Genomic DNA, 21,894 nt, shown 5'->3' on the forward strand with positions numbered 1-21,894 from the left:
TTATAAAATGTAGTATTTGCCAAAACTTGAAAGCTAATTCTTAATTTCTCAGGTTCTTTGTCAGAACTATATCCCAGTTCTTTTTTGCCAATTATTCTTACTCAATTATTTTGAACACGCATTTGTTTAATAAAATTCTAAAAAAATATATAAATGGAACCTCTCATTATCTTACCAGTAAACATTGCTAAAAATATTTGTGTGATATTATTTTAACATAAACCAAATAATCAACACACTATCTCATGTACCTTTAAATAAATCTTATCTTAATAATTTATTACACGACAAATTTAAGCTGATGCTCTGTATGCATTAAATGTTAGATACATGCTTTAAAGACATTAAAAAACTTATTAGTAAAGCCTTGCATAGTTAGTGGAACCAGTGATATCTCCATTACCCAAAAATATCCATACAGAATGCATGCTTGGGAGTAGCCCTGATACCTTTAGTTCTTTAAGTCCCTGCATGTATCTCCCTTCTACATCGTGTATCTGGTCCTTAAGATCATAGATATCCTGCAGGACATAGGAATGAACCATTGCATAAGAAGTAAGGGGAAATAAATTATAGTTGAAAAAGCATTAAAAGGCTTACATGCATTTCTATCAAATGTCAAAGCCTGCAATAATTCACAGAAATTATAACTGATACACAGCAAATTAATGGAAATAAATGAAGAACTCTGTTACATCCCTGAATCCAAGCCAACTCAAATAGGACAGAACTGTTTCAGATCTGACATAAACAAAGTCTTATTTTTACATAAGCTAAAATGTTAGCACCATAAATATTTATGAACACAACAAATACAATTACCAAGACACAGAAATCTTTCATGACTGAAAATTACATCCTTGTAATTTTTTCTATTACAAAAGCAGAAGTTCTGTAGCACAGAGAAAATTCCTCCTAACCACAAATGGAAATTTAAACTAGCTCCAAAGTCTCTGGCAATGCAGCTTACCCGTAATTCACTGAGGGAGGCATCAGGATCCACCAAACTGCTCGTGTCTCCACTTCCCCTCCTGGAGGAGTTGCCACTCAGAGGAGTTGCACTCACTGAGTTGCGAGACGATGGCTTAAAAAAGGGGAAAACATTGTTTCAGGAATAATTTCTGGTAAACCTGACATCAGTCTTTATAAATTTCTTCACTTTTCTCACCTTTTTAACATTTCTTAATATTATCTTCTAGACAATATTTTCCATTTATTATTTTCCAGCACTTATGTTTCTTGGTGAAATGTTAGCTTCTCTTTGTGACTTACCACTTATAACACACAGCTTTAAGTTGTGTGATCAGAAGACTTTCATAAGGTGGCTGCTAGTGCTGAAAAACTGAAAGTTCAAAATCTTTCTAAAAATTATCATTTCTGCCACCCCAGAATTCAGAAGAAAGTCTCTGGTGGAATCCAGCATATGGATTTTTATAGTCCTTTCAACCTTTCCTGCTAAATAATTCTTACACAGAAAATAAATTCTATAGGAAACTAATGCTTGCTAAAAGACACAAAGCATTCATTCTGCAGATAAAAAAATATACCCCAAAATATCTCTTTGCAAGGTCTTAAAAGTTAAGACACACTCTACTAAAACCACACAGCACTTATACTTTTCAAACTATTTGAATACTCGCAAATTTGTAAGCACCAACTTTCAATAATTATTAAATTAAAAACTCTTACCCTTGAAAATATTTCTGAATGTGACTTTTCACTCTTTTCTTCCAGCTGAAAGAGAAAAGGGAAAGTGATCACAACACACCTTTTGCAATGAGGGGCTACTGAAGCACCATCTTCTGTTCAAAGATGCTGAGAAATATTTAAGAATAAAAGATGAAACAATGATCAAGACCAAGGAAAAAATACTTGGCCTGAAAAAGTGATTTTTACCTCAACTGCAACATAAACGAGTGCTTGTAAAACAGAAAAACACCTATAAACTTTTAAAAAAGTTTTTTAAAAGTCATTACCAATATAAAAGTAGTGAATCACAAAAGGTGTTTCACTATTTTAAATTTGAGTAGGGTAGTGACTGCAATGCTTGGTGGCAAAACACAAAGCTCCATGCAAGTGCATTTCAGACAATGGGTGACACCAGTGTAAATACCCATCAGAAAACAAGTTTGTTCCTTCAATCTGTTTTGTGAAACCTGCAATTACACCAGGACAAAAATAATTCACATAAAAGCCTCTGACTTAAGTGTACTAATTAATAGTAACCTAAAAAATAATTTCAATTAATGTTTTATTTATTGAAATGTAAGCAAAAGAACTACCATGCTCCCTTCTTATTTAGAAGATCAATACTATAAAATTATATTGCAGATTCCCATATTTTCTGCGTTTCTATAAATCAAAATAAGTGGAATTAAATGAAGGCCTTAACACGTTGCCATATTTTCAAAACTAAGTACAATATATTGACTATGGTATCTCAAAGGTCTTTTTTTCTCTGAGGACATGTTTTTCTCCCAGCCCAGGGAAAAGAGATTTGGAAGTCTGCTACAATCACAGAAGAAACAGCTGTTATTTTATGAGATCTTTCATTTCCCTTCTATTATGGTTTCTGTAGAAGCAACATTGCACTCCCATGGCAAATTCACCACCTCCAATGATGGGCTGAAACTGCAAATTGCATATATTTGCCATGACTCTGATGATAAAATGATGTGAAGAATGCAACTGATCTGAAGCATCCATTTACAATAACTTCCATAAAAATATAAATTTGGAATCTAATAACACATAACAACGATGATGATACTAAAAGCAAACAGAGAAGGTAGCACAGCTGCCAGCCTCAGCCTCCACATTTTCTTTTAGCAGAGGATTAATTTCAGAAAAGCAGGATAATTAGAGCAAAAAAAAATCCTAAAATTTAAACTGGAGAAGTGATTGATCTCTCATGCACTGAGCATCTACAGACCATAAATAGATTGTTACAACCCAAGTTGCAAAGCACTACAGGAGTACTCAATCCTCACTGCAGAATCACAGCAGGAGTGGCTGTGGGAGTACTCCAGCAGTCACCCAGTCCAGCCTCCCACCCAACGCAGAACCACTGCCAACACTCCAGCTCAGCTGGGGCTTTGTCCAGCAAAGTCTCACCAGCTCCTGAGCATGGAGGTTCTCCAGCCTTGCTGTAACTTGTCAGAGCAAACACTAACCTCCTTGTGGAGCTTCTTGCCTGTGGCTAGTCTGAACCTCCTAAACTGAAGTGTGAGGCTGCTGCCCTTTGTTGCACTGCTTCTTGCCTCTCAGCTGATCAAGTAGTTGCAGGCTACTCATCACCATGTGGCATCCCTTTTGCCCAACTCAACAAACCCAGTTCTCTCAACCTCTCCTGCTACACGTGCTAATCCTGACTGATTTCAAAGATATGCCTAAGAACACAAATTAACACTATTAAGCACAAAAAAAAATTGCAAGTAACAAGAATGTCTAGAAGTCACAACAGTAATAAAGTTTTGTGTAAAGGTTTGGTGTAAACAGTGTTGAGACTGAAGGGATCCACGGGAAACCATCAGGATAGATTTCCTCTAACATCTCTATTGACTTGGGATTTGGTGTAAGAGCAGAGCCAACAATGACTGCTCCACTAAGAGACCCTGACCCAACCTCATCTTTGATGCATGAACACTAAAATACACTAATGAGAGCACAATTTTAAGTACTTATTTTTGTTGCTAAACCAAGTAGGAGTATCCCAAAGATACATAAAACCCTAGACATGCTTAATTTATGGAAGAAAAAAACCCCAAGGTTTTACATTTAAGAGATACTTAAGTTTATCACACACAAAACAATGTGAAGTGTTAACGCTTGTCACATGCTTCTAGCAACAGGCAACACCCCCTTTAAAATAAAGCAGCATGCTTCTTAAAAATTCAGAGTCCAGATATTTTAATACAAAAACCAGCCCAAATCCCTCAACAGAACTACTTGGCATTAAATAACTCTGAATGTTTGTATGGTATTTACTCTTTCAGAACACGAAAAGCAAATCCCTGGTTAGTGAGCCTGCTGTGTTCACCCCGACGTAACGAGCACGACACTCACACTGCTCAAACCTGGGACATCATCTGCATCAGAAACAATGCTCCCTCTGCGGGTGGAACGACTGAAATAGTCAGCAGCAGTTTCACTTTGAGCAGAAAAGTCAGAGGACTTCAAAAGATAAGGAGAAGGGTGAAAGAGAACTGAAGATGACACCACAGGATGAAGAAAAGTTTATTTAAAAAAATAAACAGGAAATCTTAACTTAAATCTCCATTATTGCAATTTATTCTTGCTTCTGTAACAGTTTAACAGCTGTAAAATCCTAAAAGTTTTTTAAGATTTTAAAAATCTCCTACAGTTCTGCTATTTTAAATGTGTCTACACGACTAAAATGTGTGCCACAGTGATAGGAATACTTTAGTCAATGTATGCATTGTTTTTATATACTCACTTCACGTTCTTATTATTGTTGGTTATGGTATCTAAAGCTAAAAACAATGAACATTTATTATTGATCCATTTTCTTCATTTGGATTAATATTAAAAAAATACAATCAGAGATACAGAAGGATTTAGTACTTATCTAGTGCCAAATGCAAGCTACAAAAATTACCTTTTTTGAAAAAAGCTCTGCAGATCATAAAAGCAGATTTACTACAATCAGAAGCTGATAAATAAAAGTTACTAATTTTACCTACAAATGTTGCCTTTTCTTCAAATCAACACAATCTCAACACTACTAAATATGATTAGGATCTGGGCTTCCTCTCATTCCCAGTTTTAAGAGGCCTTACATGAGAAGACAAGCTTATTCCCCACAGCTTTATGTCAGACAGGCACCTAAAATCATCAGCTAAAAATGCTAATGCTACACATCACTGGTTAAAGAAGGAAAAATACATCAAATGACATTACAGTAATCACAAGTGCCACGGGAATTCAAGAGAAATATGGAAGTGAGAAAACATCATGCACATTAAACACAGTATTTGATGAGAAGAGTAGGTTTATCAGAAGGGTTATATTGGTGACGTTCCACTTCAAAAGGCAGAAAGTTACTGTGAACATTATATTTCATTTTAGAAGTGATTATATGAGAGAAAATTCTTTAAATGAACAGTTTGAAAATACATTGATTTACCCAATTTTCACCAGTTAGAAAACAATCCTTAATTTCTTTGTACTTGATGTACGTAAGTGCTGTAGCCTTATCTTATTCTTATTAAAAGATAGTGAGATGTCTTTTATATAAATCTGACCAGTTACATAGAAAACCATTTGCTGATGAACATCTGTCTTGGATTATGTATACTTGATATTTTTGTCACTACTAGTTTAAGTTCTATTTCTCTGACAATTTTCCAGCTATATCTACATTTTAAGTAATATCTTTATATTTTTTAAAACAACAAAGTAAGTCCATTTTTGCAGCCAGAAATTGGGCTAAACTTCTATATTTCACAAAGTATAAAGATGCTGAATTCTGCCTATATGAATTATGCTTACAGCAAAACAAAAAAGTGAAGAGCTACAAACCACCTAGGATAACATTATGCTCTTTTTCCTTCAAAACCAACATATTTCTGCTGATGAAGGGTCCATGTGTTATATTTTCTACTTTTCCTCCTTCCAGACCTTTCCTACTTCTAAGATCTTGCTGAATGGGTTTATGAAAATCTATATAATTTAGGATGGAGATGCACCATACAGTTTCTCACCAGCGTTTTCTACCCCGTTTCCATCTTCTCTCCTACTCTCTGTTTTGATTTCCAGTCAGTACTGAGCTGACTTCTAATGCACTACCCAGAGTGAAGCCAAAATATTAACCATAGAAACAGTAGACAGTTAAGTTGTGAATAAGATTTTTACTTTATCTGCTTTTCAGAATTACTTCATTAAACAAATGTTTGAACTCTGTTAACATTCACTAGTGTGTGTGTGAATGGTACCTTGGCATTATTGGTATCATATACACAATGAGATCTGAGAGATAGAGATATATTCCTGTATATCTATAAAGTATATACTTTTAAGAAATTAATCCTAACGTTGAGAGAAACTAAGGAGACAAGTAGTATTTTCACAGTTCAAGAGACTTTACAGATGGATCTTAAAACCTCTTAGGGTTTAGAACTTTATAAAGAAAGAGCAAAATTCCCTTTTTTCCTACACCCTCAAAAATTCATTCTGACATCTGTTGTTGATAAAATCATCCAGTTTCTGAGAAATCTGTTTTTATTATTTCAGGCTCTATGAAATTGTTAAGACTATGTGGAAAATGAAAAAAAGAACCAAACATTTCCATTTAACCCATACCAGAACACTTATCTACTTCTTTGTGTAGCATGAGACATGAGCAGCTGGACCAATGAAACTAGGACAGTTGTTCTGCAGCAGAACCCAAGGAGAACCATTTCAAATCACTTTGCAGCACAAAAAGCCATCTTTGGAACGACAATTTTAACACAACAGAGATCCAGGAACAAATTTATCTCAGTTTTGAATACCAGTCATCATAAAAATGAGCCAGCTACTTCTTACTGCATGACAGAACATAACATTATCCCTCTTCCCCCCGAAAAAGATTTTTTCAAATGTTTTGTAGTAACAGTTTCATATTCCCACTATTATATGAAGAAACCCCAACAATGTACTGCACTCCAGTTTCCAACTGCTTCCAATTATATGTTACAAACATTTAAAAGATGTTTAGAAAAACAAATTCCTTACTGTTTCTACACTTTACTGTCTTACTAAAACTCTAGATCTTGCTAGAAATCACATCTTTAAAATATTTTTCCTTTTTTTTTGATGCAGAATTAAAAAATTGAGTCTCTGTGTTGTCAGTAGAACGATGCCCAGTGTAAATACTCATCAATTTTGTGTGTTAGTGTCAAAGCAGACAGCAAACCATGCAAGAAGATGCTCACCACAGGACTACTTCGAATTGAGCTTGCTCTTGAAGAGAAACTGTATTCAGATGGCTAAAGGAAAGTTAGGAAGGAAATTTTCACAATTTTCATAGATTTCTGTCTCCAGAAGACAAAGATAATGCAAGAAACAACCAGAAGCCTGTTACACTTACAGTGCGAGAACTACAGGAGTTCTGTAACCCATCACCACACACAGATGCCTGAGGAAGAGCCAAGGGAACACTGTTTACAGTCAGCCTCAGAAACAATTATGCCACACTCTCAAACACTCCAATTCTTACAAACTGTCATGTGCTGTGACTCTGTGATTCTACTCTATCTTATCCCATCTATGCATTTGTCTGTTAACACTATACTTTTTGAAAGGACATTCTTAAAAACTTCCAGCAGCATTTCCTCCAGTTAGGGATACGAATCTCCACATATAAATTTAAGAATTTCCTTGAAAAACAGCAAACTAGTTGTTTTTTTTTTTTTTTAATCAATTCTTAACTATTTTCAGAAGAAAATGCAATCAAATATTGAAATTGTGATCCAATTTTCACTGTTCTGTGGGAACTGAAGCTAAACTGTACACTTGGCAGTTTTACATTGTGCTCACCCACAGAGGTTTTCCTGAAGGAGAATGTTTCAAGGTACAAGGCTGAAATCTACTTATGTATTGGATAATAAAACCAGCTCTGGACAAAACAATTCAACAATAAATAAAAAATTAAAGTCTCATGCTGCTTTCTCCCCACCTACAAAGAGATCTCTAGTACCTAGGTTTAACATGTCTTAAATGGCAGCGTAAGCTGGATTTGAACTCCTGGAACAGCAAAAGCCAGTTTCAGGCATGCATGTAATTTCTTAAAGACAATTTTTTGTAGAGCCATCTTAGCCATACTCGTGGCACTTCTAACTACTTTTTGTTTTGTAAAGATGCAGATTAGGTTTTCAACTTCTTACATTTTTCTACAATTATTAACTTTAAATACAGCATCTTATTTTAAAGTATTTAAACTGTATTTATTACAAATTTCAGTAGGCTCCCAACAATACATTTTTCCTGTACAAATGCTTAACTTCTTTAAATACTTTATTTAGTACTTAACATGCAGTTGTTATTTAGTATGCTTGGATTAACTTATTCTAACCTCAGTATTCTTCAGCAGCATTGTGCTATTCATAAGCTTTATGCTTATCTGTAAAAAGATCAGTAAAACTGCAACTCCCAAAACACTTTAAAGAGGCAATTTAACAATGTTAAAAAGCATTAAACTGAATGCCTCCACAAAATGACACACACAAGCTGCAGTTTTATTTAAATGCATGAAAAAAATGCACATGTAGTACTGTCAAGCCTCATGGCCATACAATACAAATTGAAGGCAACCATGCAAATGGTGCTTACGAACCAAACTGATACTTCTTATCAAACCAGTGTTTACAGAAGGAGACACCTATGAAAAAAAGCTCAATTTTATATTTGAAAGCCATTCAAGATCTAAAGATAAGCAAGATACTATTTTATATTGTACTAACCCTGTAACTCCTAGTTGTTGCCACTGGATCACTGTATAGAGAAGAAGACTGTAGTGTGAAGAATAGAAAAAAGTCAGAAACACTTTTTCTGTGTTCATCAATGTTTTAATTTATTGCTCTGTATTCCCCAAAAGTTTTAAAGATTAAAATACTAAATTTTACACCCCTAACAGACAAGAACTTAAAGTGTGGATAAACACTCCAAGACAAAACACTAACTTTGAAATCATCATGTAAACCATTAAAGCAATCTAGTATTTTTCTCAGATTTGTAGAAAAGAATAATAAGACATTAAGTAGCTTTCAAAAGACACAATTTCCTCCAGCTACTTATTTAAACCTGATCATGACAGTAGCTATAGGTACTGGAAGATACTACATATCTCATGACAAGACTGTTGATTTACCATTTATATTACTGTAGAAGAAAGTAGTACATTGGTGCTAAACTTCTAAGACTTTTGTTGTTGTTTAAAAACAGGATTTTAAGGAAGCAACTGCCACAGCTGCTAGTTGTTTTCTTTGTATCATCTAGCAACCATGAAACAAAAGTTATCTTAAATTTAAGACCCCGCATACATAGAACACAGAGTAACTTCCATGTTACACACTCATTTCATAAAAGGTAACCCTTAAAAGTAAGAAATACAATTGTAACTATTAGCTGTAAGAATTTGCAGTGTTACAGAGGAGACAGAAGTTTGCTGCATACAATACAGGTAAGCAAAAGCAAATCTATGTGTTTAATAAGCATTAAAAAAGTAATAGAGGAATAGGAGACAGACCCGAGGATGGTAGGAAGAAACTGGTTTACTATATCTAAGGCTGCTATAATTTCTTTGATCATAGTAAATTCCACTCTGTGGGGGGAAAAGAGAAAACAAAGATTGCATCTATAGAACTTTTATTTACATCTGTCTCAACATTGCCCAAACGTTCCCAACTTAGAACTTGTACTGTAAAAATTTTCCCTATGGCTGACCCAAAATCCATATAACTTCTGAAGCAAGTAAAGTGTAAAAACCCCCAAAACTACTTATGTGTTCAGCATTAATGTTATCAGCATTACCTGTACTTTTAATGCCATGCCCAACCAAAGTAGTAATAAGTTTTGGCTTTTTTCTGCCTGATAAATAGGAAAATCCTGAGAAGTTTATCTAAACCCTAACAAGTGCAGCATGAAATACATTAAAAACCAGACTTGACAAAACTTGTTTACAATTAAACAAGTACAATGATTTGCTTGATTTCTCTTCCATTAGGATAGCATCCTCAGAGCATTTGGGGAGAGAGAAGGACAGAAATTCCTAAAAACTTAATAGAAGATGGATGTTGGTGTGATCAGCATTACTCTGTACCCTGCTGCTGCTCTGTAAATCACCCGTGCTCAGTTTTGCCCAGTTTTGCCTTATTTGACACTTCCTCCATAAATTGCATATATAAATGCATGTGAGGAAAAAAAATGAAATACACACATAAAGAAGGAAAAACAGAGAGATGAAGGCATGGGAAAAAGTAATGCTTTCAGACTGTAGCACTTTGTATCGCCACAGGAGGCAGATTCCTACTCCTCATTTATTGAACAGAGGGAACAGGAAAATAGAATCTCAAAGCACAGAGAAATGCTGTAACACAAATAATTGCATGTAAATACAAAAATTATTTCAGCCTTGTCTCAACACAGGCATCTACTGCTGCTCTGCCTACCCCAAGACTGTAGGACTTTGTATCCCCACAGGCCACAGGAGGCAGAAAGATTCCTACTCCTCATTTATTGAACAGAGGGAACAGGAAAATAGAATCTCAAAGCACAGAGAAATGCTGTAACACAAATAATTGCATGTAAATACAAAAATTATTTCAGCCTTGTCTCAACACAGGCATCTACTGCTGCTCTGCCTACCCCAATCCCTGACCCAACTGCTCCTTCATCAGTTTCAAAACCCTCTGAAAAATTACACCCAAAATATCTAATTTCTTGGCACTATGTTCACACTGCACGTTGAGCTTTCTATAATACTTTCTGGAAGATCATAATAACCCACGTCCCTTTCTCAACAGTTCAGCAGTTTAATGTCAAGGAGTATGGTAAATTCAATCTGCTTCACATCTACCATTTAAAATATCTCTAACTGATAGGGGACAAAGTGTAAATAATAGAATGCATATCTCCATCCTAAACTGAACAAGCTTTAATCCAGAGTTTTAAATATCTCCAAGAACCTTCCCCAGTAAAACATGGTTTGTATTCAGCTGATTCCATTCATAGGGTTTCACTGCTATGAGCAGTTTCAAACACTCAACTTCAGGTCAGAATTTGGTTAATACTAGAGGTTCCTTTTTTCCTGAAAACATTTCTGCTTATGTCAGCAAGCTAATAAATTTATCCCTAGCTGCATCAGTATGTAACTCTACATAGTTAGTGTAGTTATGATAAATATTATAGTCGAAAACTAACCAATAAATCTTTATGAGAAGAAGCAGCTTTCTTCTTTGAGCTATGAGGCTCACTGTAAGCATGACTCTAAGAAGAAAATTTAGAAAATTAATGCCACTATATAACAGCATCTTCAATCTTAAAATATAAAGAAGTCAAACAGAAGGATTTAAGATTTTTATGACGTACAACAGAAAGACCACAGAAAATTCTAACTAAATGATTAATGAAATGGTCAAGCTGTACAAAAAAGAAAGGATAACTGCAACTATAAACAACCTAATCTCTCATTAACCCAGACTTGGCTTAAGCCAGAGCTCACATTTCACAAAAAAATTTAAAAGCAATAAAAAGACTAAAGAAGTTTAACATTACAGATTGTTTTAAGCACGATATGGTGTTTGCCTATCTGTAGCTAATTCAGATAACACTGCTGTTCAAACAAATTCAGCCTTTTAAGCTGCTTACATATTTCCTTTAGGGGTACTTGGTGCTTGTCTTTGCTTACAAAGACACACAACTCCTACTTGGCATTTACACAGCAATGAGAATGTGAGGAAAAAAAACCAAGGAATTTTTAAAAGTAAAGGTATACAAACCACCTGCTTTTCCTCAGGACTGAAGTAATTTTCCATTAGATTAAGTTAAAGTTTCTATATGGAAATGGAGAATACAGACACACACATATGCACTTTTTTTTCTTTTTAAGAAGTATGTGCTCCAAGTCTAATCTGTATATGTCACTTGACTACAAAGTTTAGGAATCACAAATAAATACGAAGAAGTAGTTACTGTAAGTCAGCTGTCTGTAATGTGATTTCTATGGAGAATACAGATACACACATATGCACTTTTTTTTAAGAAGTATGTGCTCCAAGTCTAATCTGTATATGTCACTTGACTACAAAGTTTAGGAATCACAAATAAATACTAAGAAGTAGTTACTGTAAGTCAGCTGTCTGTAATGTGATTTCTTTAAATTTTTCTCCCAGAAAAAGTTCATACATGCATTCTAAGGAAAGTGTTAATTGTGCTGTTCTAGGTCTGAGAGTGGGATAGTACAAATTTATACGCTTTTTAAAATCAATAATTCTAAGTAGCTAGTTACTGTCATTACACCTTAAAAACAAAGCACAAAAGCAGTCTTCACTCAAAAGACATGCAAAGTGGTAACATACAGGGGCCGAGTATCTTGCAGATCTATCCTTAGCACTGTCATACTGAAGTAAAAGAAAATGAAACAAAAATCATCAAGTTAAAAGAGAAAGGATTAAAAATAGCTTTTTTTTTTCCCCAAAGAATGACTAAAAAGACTTAAAAGGAAATTACAAGAAAACATTCTACTAATTACAAAGATTTATGCACAAAGGAATGCCATTTATCCAATCTAAAGGGCATCCTGAGGGTGGAAAACTTTAATAAAAGCAATTTTTTTCCCCCCAACAGCACTCCAATTTCTGAAAAGGGAGTTATTTTGGACAGCAGTAGTTATGTGAAATATTTAATGTGGTTTTGGCAACAGAATCTTAAATAATTAAGCAAAGTCTTGGGCAGTAGATGGTATTAAACTGAGGCAGTTATTTGTTAGGTTATGTGGTAAAAGGCTCATCTCCACACAGGCAAAAGGAGCCCAGAGGACCATGAGGCAGCCCCACAGTTGGGGTGTGAAACCCACCTCAATGTTGGGGCTCTCCAGGGCACCTTACAGGCAGAGGGATGTTCCTGCCTACAGGGCAGGGAAGACATTATGGGATGTAGGAGATCCCATGGTCTTGGGATCAAGAGAGGAATGAAAGGAGAGGGAGGGATAAAGGTGCTCTCAGGAGGAGAAAGCATGCCAGAAAGAGGAACAGTGAGATTAAAGGGACACCTGTATGTAAAGAGTTAGGTAAAGTCAGACCTGCTGCTCTGACAGATTTGGCCATTTTTAATACATATGAAAACATCTTTCTAATAACAGCTTAGCCACTGTCCCTTGTTTCATGTCATTCAACAATGGCAAAATCTGTGGAGTTTATACATTATTTTTTTTTAGCATACAAATCTTAAATTTTCCACACAAGTTTGGTTTTTTTCCAGTTCATTTAAAATTTCACATGATATACTAATAGCATGCTAGAGTATTACCCAGTGTAATTTTCAGCAAGAGAACTACTGAGGGGATTACAAGAAAAATAATTTCTTCTGGTCTGTTGATAGATCTGAAAATTCCTTCTAGAGATCAAATTAAAGGCAAATATTCTCTGGTTATAGATTTTGTATTTGTTTATAGATTAATATAGGTCAGGTTTAGTTTATACTATTTCACACTGTTTTCATATTATCTCAGTAGTTCCAGCATATCCAATATTCATACTATGGTGAATAATTTAATATTATTAATGAAATTTACAGACCATGGTAACTTTTTGTGTTGGTTAATGTCTTACCATAGGATCTTAATCAGCTTAACCGTTTATTCTTTTTTTCAAAAGTTTTTATCTTTAATGATTATCTACCAATAAGCAGCCTTGCTCTTAGAGGATGGAGACAGATCATTCAGATCATCATCACAACACTTAACTTACACCTTTATTTAACTATTAACAACTTAATAGTCTACTAACAACTATTTACATTGCCTAAACCAGCAATACCACAAAATATACAGAAATACCCATTTCTGAAAACATAAAATTTGCAATGTTAGTCCCACAGAACATAATTGAGAAAAAAAGGTTTCCTGCCATAACTTTTAGCAACATCTTTGTACCTATCAAGGTTGATGTACAACTTTTGCCACTTTATCTTACATCTCTTTTGGGGACACTACAGGAGAGACTAATTCCCTTCCAACTTGAATTTATCTTCAAGACAGAAAAATTAACACTTAACACTTTCTTTGTGACCTCAACCTTGCTGTCAAAAAGCACTGAATTACATCAACCACTGCAGCAGTCCAACTAACACCATTTCCAACAGAGAAACCAGCTTCCACCAAACTAATGCTTTGGTAAGTAGACACAGAAAATGTTATCATGGGAACACATCAAAGCATGCTCATTCCAGGCTACACACCACAAGATCTCTCCTTCTGGAGGTGCTTGCTCTGCTCCTGTGAGACCCACTGACATCCAAAGAACTCTTAAGAATGAAATTGCAAAAATACATCAATACATAAAATAATTAACAATTATCATTAGAGATTTTGAAACTTCCTTGAAAGGCACAGAACGACCAAGGCAGTCAAAGAAATTCTGGCTATTCATTCCCCCACAACGAGCTCAGTTCTCTGCTAAATTCAAGCCCTGTTCTTTAGTCGAGGGTAAATTACTTAATCTCCATTTTCACATATTTTGTATGTTTAACCAAGGCAAGAGCAGAAACTGAGCAAATATGTATCAGCTCCTAAGATTTTAAGTATTGCCACACAGCACATTTTACAAGCTTTTTTCTGTAAACCATTTACTGTTTCTAAAGTAGTCGACAGCATCTGATTTAAACCATCTAGTTGGCAAAAATATGTGAGAAATTGCCAAAACACTTCACACCAGGACTTGCAAAACATTAGACAAAATTCAGTTACTTGAAGATTACATTTAATTGCTGAAACTTCTTAGTAAGTGACAATGACTTTTTTTTTTTTTAAAGTCATACAAAGAAATAGATTGTTCCACCTTCCAAAATAAACCAAACTCTGCATTTTATTTTAGTGGGTTGTCCTTCTTGTGGCCTATGTATGCAGATCAATGACAAGTTCATTTCTAGGCAGATGTAGTAAAACTAGGGAAATGCTTGCAAACCCTCAATAAAACCATTCTTTATCACTGTACATGACCTAGAGGACATAGAAGAGCCTGTACAACACAATGAGTACTTCTATTAGCAAGTTTTTTTCCACTAACGAATATATCCCCACATTCTCAAAGAAGCAAAACCCTGTATCATAACAAATTCTTCAAATTGTATCCTTAGGTGGTGCTACTTTTTCTTCCACAAATATTACAGAAACACAGTAATAATTAAAGTGAAAAAAAAAGAGAAAACAGTGAACAGGAGACCATCAGGATCAGTTTGGCGTCAAAGCCTGAATTACAAATCAGTGTTACCCATCTTCAGTAAGCAGCATTGATTCCAGTTGACTCTGAGCCAGCAGGAGTGTTTACTCTGTTATGTAAAATTTGCATGTTTGCACTATTTCTGAGACAGAAGGAAAATGGGAAAGAGATTTTTTTTCCCTGTTAAGGCTTATCTAACTAGACCAGTGCTTGATCATTAATAGCACCTTCACATCCAACCATGAGATTTGATATGTAGTAGTAATCATGAGACAAGTGATAACTCATGTAGGGATCTTAAGACTCCACCATTTCAAGACAAGCCAGTTAATTCTCACTAGCTGGCAATATCTGAATCCTGAGTAAAACTACTCAGCTTTTAAGAAAAGGAATAAATCATAATATATTAGGCTGGAATAACACTAAAAGATAGTACTTAAAACTTGTTCTTAAATATATGCTATTCCAGGTATTTGATTTTTGAACCGCATATATTTCCAAACTGTTTCCAAACACCTACTCAATTATTTTCAGCAATGAAAAAATACTGTAAATAAATGTTTGTAGAAAAGGGGGGGAGAAAGCACTAGGTATTTATAGTAAAAGCATAGTCAAAGAATCAAAGAATTAAAACAATTAAACAATTAAGATTCCTTTTAAATGCAAAGATTTAAATACATAAAAACTACTTTGAGACTGATGGAAATAAAACGCCAGATGAATTTTGTCATTATATGTGACTTAAAATACTGACCCTAAAACTACCAGTACTTGGAAGACTTAAAGCATCATCCACTCCCTAAGAAAATGAAACCAAAACCCCAATTTTTTAATTTTCTTTTCATAAAGGCCATGATGGAAGAGGAAAAATATACATTTTGAACACAAACCAAATATGAATGTCGACTGGACCGGTGAGAATACCTGGCCCTCTCTGAATCTTCCTGAGAAAGAAGAAATGCAGAGTTATTTCACAGAAGTGGGAAGAAAAAAACAAAAAAAAAGTAAAAGCAAACAAAGGTGAGCAACATGCTGTTAGTACTTTTAATGCTATATATTATTTTGAATAATCCACTGTGGCAAGTGAACTTGATTCAAGTCAGAACAACTGTGATTTCACCTGATTTGGGTAAGTATGCCAACACACTAATTTAGGAGATGTAAATAAGAGGGGGTTAATATATTTAATAATTAGTGTTCAGTAGTCATTCTTTCTTCTGATACCTGTATTAACGCAGAAAAAAAGTACAAGATTTTTTTAAATTAAGAAATTAAAGTAAAAATTAAATATTTAAAAGCTTTACAAAATTACAGGTACATTGGGAAGAAATTTACTATATAATTACTACAGTCAGAGTATGAATATTTTTCAAAGTTATTTTAGCCCCAATAGAGAGGATTATTCTCTGTTTCCTCATGCATATTTCAGATCTTCTCCTCTATTAAAGGAACAAAGCTTCTTAAGCAAATTGATCAATTATAAGTTCTGCAGGTAGTTCTGCTCTACAATGACAGTGAAAATAAAAAAACCCAACTTATAAAATCTGGGGGAGGACAAGTAGTTAAAGCACCTTAATATCTTTTGTTCTGTTGAAAGATCAGAGGATGTTCATTCTGGCTCACACAAAGGAGTATGGGAGAAGAAGTGGGACAGAAAACCAACTAATTTAAAATTAAATATTAAAATGTTTCACATGCCATAAGCTTCCCAAATCTTTAGTTACAGTAGGAAAGCATGTTAAGAATAAGCTTAATTAACTATCCCATTTGAAGGCTACAACAGGGCTCTAAAACTAGGAATATTTCCTTAAGTGATTCACTTCCTACAGTTTTTAATATGTCAAAGGATTCCAAAGTTTATAAGTCAGTTATCTTTGGTCTTAAAAGCTCAGTCTCCAGATCACAGCTGGGTCTCTGAAGTCTAAAGCTGGTTTTCATACTGCTTATGGTCACGTGGTTATTTTCTACATTATCACAGGATACATTAATTTGCTTAATATTACTATGTGACTATTCAAAAAGCCTCGTTCCTACTCTGCAAGGAAATCACTTCCCAAAAGGGGGAAAAAAAAATTCATTTCATAATGACATTTTAGTCTTCCTCTCTATAGCGTCTACTTTGAGGTTTAAAATGCACATTTATGCTGTTTAACTTTACAACACATTACAGTCAGATCACTGCTAATTTTAAATATGCTTTATGCCTGTGGTCTAGATGGATAAATAGCTGTTAATAACATTTCCAGCTTGCAAGGAGACAACCTGTTACTTATATAATATTCTTCTTAATTGTTGGTATAACATCCCAGCTAATAAGATGCTCCTATAATGCAAAATTTCAGCTTCTGATACAACTTTAGTACATTGCTGGAGGTAATTTACTTGCAGTAACAAGTCTCTTCTTGACATACAATCAGAAAATAGAATGTCAGTGTTAAGTGTTCAGCATATTCAGGTCAAAGGCTAACATAAGTACTGCAGTACAGACTGCAAACAGATAGCTGCTGCTGGTAGCTATCAGGTTTGACTTCTAAGAATTTAAGTTTGAAATATGCATTTTATCTAAGACAGAGGTTAGGTCTCCCAATGCAGGAAAGGAGAGAACAAATGCTCGAAAGCTCCTGCACTCCTACGAGTGCAAAAAGAATATGTGGGCAAAATGAAGGTGGCATTCAACTGGGTGGCATTAATTTTGATGTGAGAAAGTTCACATCTGTGTTCCAGAGTTTGGAAACTACTGCTTTCCAGCAAAAAAAAAACCCCAAAACATTCAAACGTGCATTCCACCCACAGATAACAGAAACCTGAGTTGTTCTTTGCAAGTGACACAAGAGCTAATACACACACAAATGTCAGCTAGGCAAAGAGACTATAATACAAAGTCAGCACAACTTCTGCAAATGAAGTTCTAATGACAGTTCCAGGATTTCTCAACCAAGTTGCCAATTAGCTGTCATGGTTTTAACAAGATCAAATTAGTCTCCACATGCATTAGTTAAATCTTCTTGATTTAAAACATTCACACAGTGAACACTTCTCTAAAAAGATAAAAAGTAACCCACACCTCCCATGTGCCTTTTTAGGCACATGAAGTTTGTGAGAGGAACTCTCTGAAGAAACACTGCACTGAACTAGTACAAATTGAGCAGCAGCTTTCTCAGATTGTAGCTCAACATCCTCTAGCTCTCCTCCTTCCTACTTAGTGGATTTAATCTAAATACATGAGCAGTCAAATATGTTACTGTTATTAATTGAAAACAAAGGGCAAGGGATAAAAGGCTGCAAGTGATACATGAAGTTTTTGAGGCAGGGTGTTTTTTTGTCTGTTTTGTTTCCTTTTTTAAAACATTTTACAGTTAATTTTTCTAAGTCATAAGTAACTTTAGACTAGCATCTGTCACACAACTCAAAGAGGAGACAAATAAATGCCAATCTGCTAAGAAAAAAAAAGTAAAAACCCCAACTGAAATAACTGAAATAAAAATATTTACTATTGAAAAGATGTTTACCTAGATTGCAACAAATATAATTTCATTTTAAATAGATTCATCACTTTAAACCAGCAGGTGTTGGAAACAAAAACCATTTCATTTTAAGAAAAGCATCTCATTTCATAGTTTGACTTTTAATGCTGTCAAGTATCCTGCATATCCACTTCCACATCCAGTTTAAACATAACTGCTTTCAGTAACAAACCACTTTGAAATGACACAGCAAACCATTAGTAAATTATTTCTGCCACGTCCTGTGTTAGTTCTCTGAGTGGGAAAATCATGCACAACAGGCAGTTTTAGCCTACCATCCATTTCTGGATATGAGCCCATTTTCTATCAAATGAATGCTGAGAAAACTACAGAACGTAAAAACAAAAACAAACAAGCCATTTACAATATAGATTAGTCAAAACACCAGACTGGGTTCCTACACAAAAAATTTGGGAAAATCGAAGTCAATTGCCAAGTAATCCTCAGTGTAATATCAGATATCTACAGCAGTTAGAAAACTTAAAGTATGGACTAATGAGAACCATATAAAATTGAGACAAAAACAGGTTTTGCAAATTGCGCTTGTTACTACTGTAGAAATTCCCTCCCCCTAATATCACCATTTACATGGATTTAAATGATGATAAATAATAAATTATCAATCTTTTGTATGCTATGTCAAAACCTGAATCACATGTAGTAACAATTAAATATCTAGACTGCTGAGAATCTTGTTCCTGGGGTTTTTCCCCCCAAAGAAATGCAAATGTTTTTTGCAACACATAACCCTATGTATAAATATTATCCAAATTCCATTATATTTTTTTTTTCAGATAAAGATCCTGACAATAGCTGTTTTCTGTGAATAATTTTGGTATAATCTATATCGGAAAAAAATAACTGAGAATTGCAGATCTAAAATCATACACCCAAATTATGCAGTTACTAAGTATAGTCAAAATACAAAAATATAGAAAAATAATTCTGCCTCTGTTTCATAGTTGTTCATCCTATACATTAGGCAATATACATTTTGGGTATGGTTATGTTTATTCATTATGCTGTGCTGCCAGTGATCAACATTTACATGGACTTTCTGCACAGCAACAACCAGAGGAACTGCCATGTGTTAAGTAATTGTTCTTCTAAAAGCATGAAAGTCATCAGCTGACTCAGCCACAAATCTAGTCATTCAAACACAGACAATATTGAACTTTGCAAAACAAGCTGAAAACTGTTCCACTCTATGCAAAATTATTTATGCAAGCCTGAGTTCTGGACATTGTCATTATGCTCTCTCTTCTGCTCATTTAAAATTAAATGAGCAGTAATAAGAAAGCCTTGGCCCTTTAAACATCTACAGATAAACATTTAGACTAATCTTTGTCCAATTTTGATTGCTAACATTGAATTTACTGTACTTGTTAAAGGTAAAACATCCAAGCATCTGATTCTGCCTGTATAGCTAGAATTTAAAATCACATAAGAAATCTTTTATTTTTCAGTTGAAAGCAAGTGCTAAAAGGCTGTTCAGTATTGCAGATTTTTCTAGAATATAAGCATAACTATTAAGGAAGTTCAAAATGAATGTTCATATTCATATTTTGTGAGGTGCTATCTACAGGTAAATACAAAGCCAGTTATCCTTTCAGATATATAACCTAAGGGGAAAGAAGAGGGTATGGGGGGAGAGAGAATCTAACAGTTGCCTGATGCTGAAAATACCAGCATGCAGTTGAATTGCTCAAAAAAAAAACCAAGATCTGGTGCAAGTACAGAAATAGAATACATTAAGAATTTCAGTAAAGGTCTGCAATAACTCCTGATGCTTTACACTACCTCTTTCTGCTGTCGTTCCAGCTCTCTCATACGTATATCTCTTGCTTCTGCTCGAGCTGCCCGTTTGGCTGCAAGCCTGGCTTCTGCCTACAAGCAAATTGAAAATACTGCAAGTTAAACACAGGTTTATTTTTTTTTTTTTATAGTGGTTTGAGCACTCAAAAACATCTTGACAAAAACACACTGAAGTTCTAATATCACAATACTTAAGTAGTAAAGAAAACAGTTCTCAGAATGAAATTTCAGAAAAGATATGTATCTAATTCTTTACAGAGAGCATTACTAGTCAAAACAATTACATGTTGATACAAGAACTGAGTTTATAAATATTACTATAATTACTTATAAATCTAAAACCCCCATATCTTGTGGACTTTAACAGGACTTAGCCAATGCATAGTATTTAAACATGGATGAATGCAGCTGCAGAATCTCCACAACTGTTTGTTCATATTTAAAGGCTCTGCTCTCATTTGGAATTATTTCAAAAAGCAAACATAACTTAGACATTCAACTAATTCAAACAGAAATCAAAATCAAGCATTAGACAAAATCTAAGATAGACATGTAAAGTTAAATTTCCTCAAGTTCCTAAGTCAAAACATTCACCCTCCCCAACAAGGGACTTCCCTGCCTTTCTACTCAAACCCTTACACTCCCAACACCTCCCCTGGGCACAGCTCCAGCCCTCAGAATCTGCTGTAAGGCAGTTTAACTAACCACCATTGCAGAATGTTAGCAACAAGTAGTTTTCTGAGTGTTCTGCTGTGTGAGTGAATGAATTGGCTCGTACAAGGTTCTTATGAACACCAGGCCCAGCAGAAGAATGGCCAGCACAAACAAGAGTGAGACCTCCCCCTCTTCAGTGGCAAGATGCTGTTACATCTGCACAGCTTGTGAAACATGGTTACTGGCACAAACAACTATAAATTTTCCCACTTTCTATCCAGCTTTAACCAAAAAAGCAGCATGTTGTCTTTCAGACCCTAAGTGCTACCTCAAATTTGATCAGTTAATTACATGAGGCAATAATTTTTGACATACAGCTAAGAGCTGAAGAAAACACAAGCTCGATTTTTTAATGTTTGAATAAGTCTATGACAATTTTCTCTTAAATTCTAGAAATATTAAACCACTGAGGACAGATTTTCCATCAAAAAAAAGTCCAGTTGCGTATCTAACGGTAATTAAAAAGTTACAAGAAGTTATAAAGTTGCAAGAAGTTATAAAGTTATAAGAAGTTATAAAGTTGTAAGAAGTTACAAGCAGCCAAAAATTCAGAACTCCTGACCTCAAAATCAGATAATTTTATAGAATTTCTTAAAAATTTTAAATTAAATGGGATTTTACCTTTGGTAAAGGATAGTTTTTTTCCTCCTTTTGCCACTAGCACAACACAGGTTAATATAAAACTCACGACAATTGCAAATGACTAATTTTTACTTCAGGAAAAGGAGTTGAACTCAGTTTAAATTATGATTAAACTACAGATACAAAAATATCTATCAAGTAATGACAAGACGACAAATGCATTGAATCTTTATTATTTAAAAGAGTTTGTCTCAACTTCAAATGACTCTCTTTATGACTGTTTTTCTGTATTTTGCATCCTCAGAGGAAAAGATTCCAGGTCT

At 34.6% G+C, this 21,894-nt stretch overlaps 1 protein-coding gene across 1 annotated transcript in view; it reads right to left on the minus strand.

Annotated features, from left to right (window-relative positions):
* Positions 1–20,347, minus strand: part of LRRFIP2 (leucine rich repeat (in FLII) interacting protein 2) — a gene marked incomplete at its 5' end in the record, with an annotated part of 38,832 nt that extends 18,485 nt beyond the window's left edge. The window contains 13 exons of the mRNA XM_008950245.1: positions 450–521; positions 971–1,084; positions 1,690–1,734; positions 4,066–4,173; positions 8,336–8,380; positions 8,463–8,510; positions 9,248–9,322; positions 10,921–10,986; positions 12,078–12,119; positions 15,691–15,735; positions 15,827–15,880; positions 18,736–18,786; positions 20,261–20,347. Coding sequence (XP_008948493.1) covers positions 450–521; positions 971–1,084; positions 1,690–1,734; positions 4,066–4,173; positions 8,336–8,380; positions 8,463–8,510; positions 9,248–9,322; positions 10,921–10,986; positions 12,078–12,119; positions 15,691–15,735; positions 15,827–15,880; positions 18,736–18,786; positions 20,261–20,347 — 852 coding nt within the window. The remainder of the gene's footprint in view (positions 1–449; positions 522–970; positions 1,085–1,689; positions 1,735–4,065; positions 4,174–8,335; positions 8,381–8,462; positions 8,511–9,247; positions 9,323–10,920; positions 10,987–12,077; positions 12,120–15,690; positions 15,736–15,826; positions 15,881–18,735; positions 18,787–20,260) is intronic.
* Between the last annotated feature and the right edge of the window lie 1,547 nt (positions 20,348–21,894).

The sequence above is a fragment of the Merops nubicus genome, unplaced genomic scaffold (assembly GCF_000691845.1).
Source record: "Merops nubicus isolate BGI_N331 unplaced genomic scaffold, ASM69184v1 scaffold4502, whole genome shotgun sequence".
NCBI classification, from domain to species: Eukaryota; Metazoa; Chordata; class Aves; order Coraciiformes; family Meropidae; genus Merops; species Merops nubicus.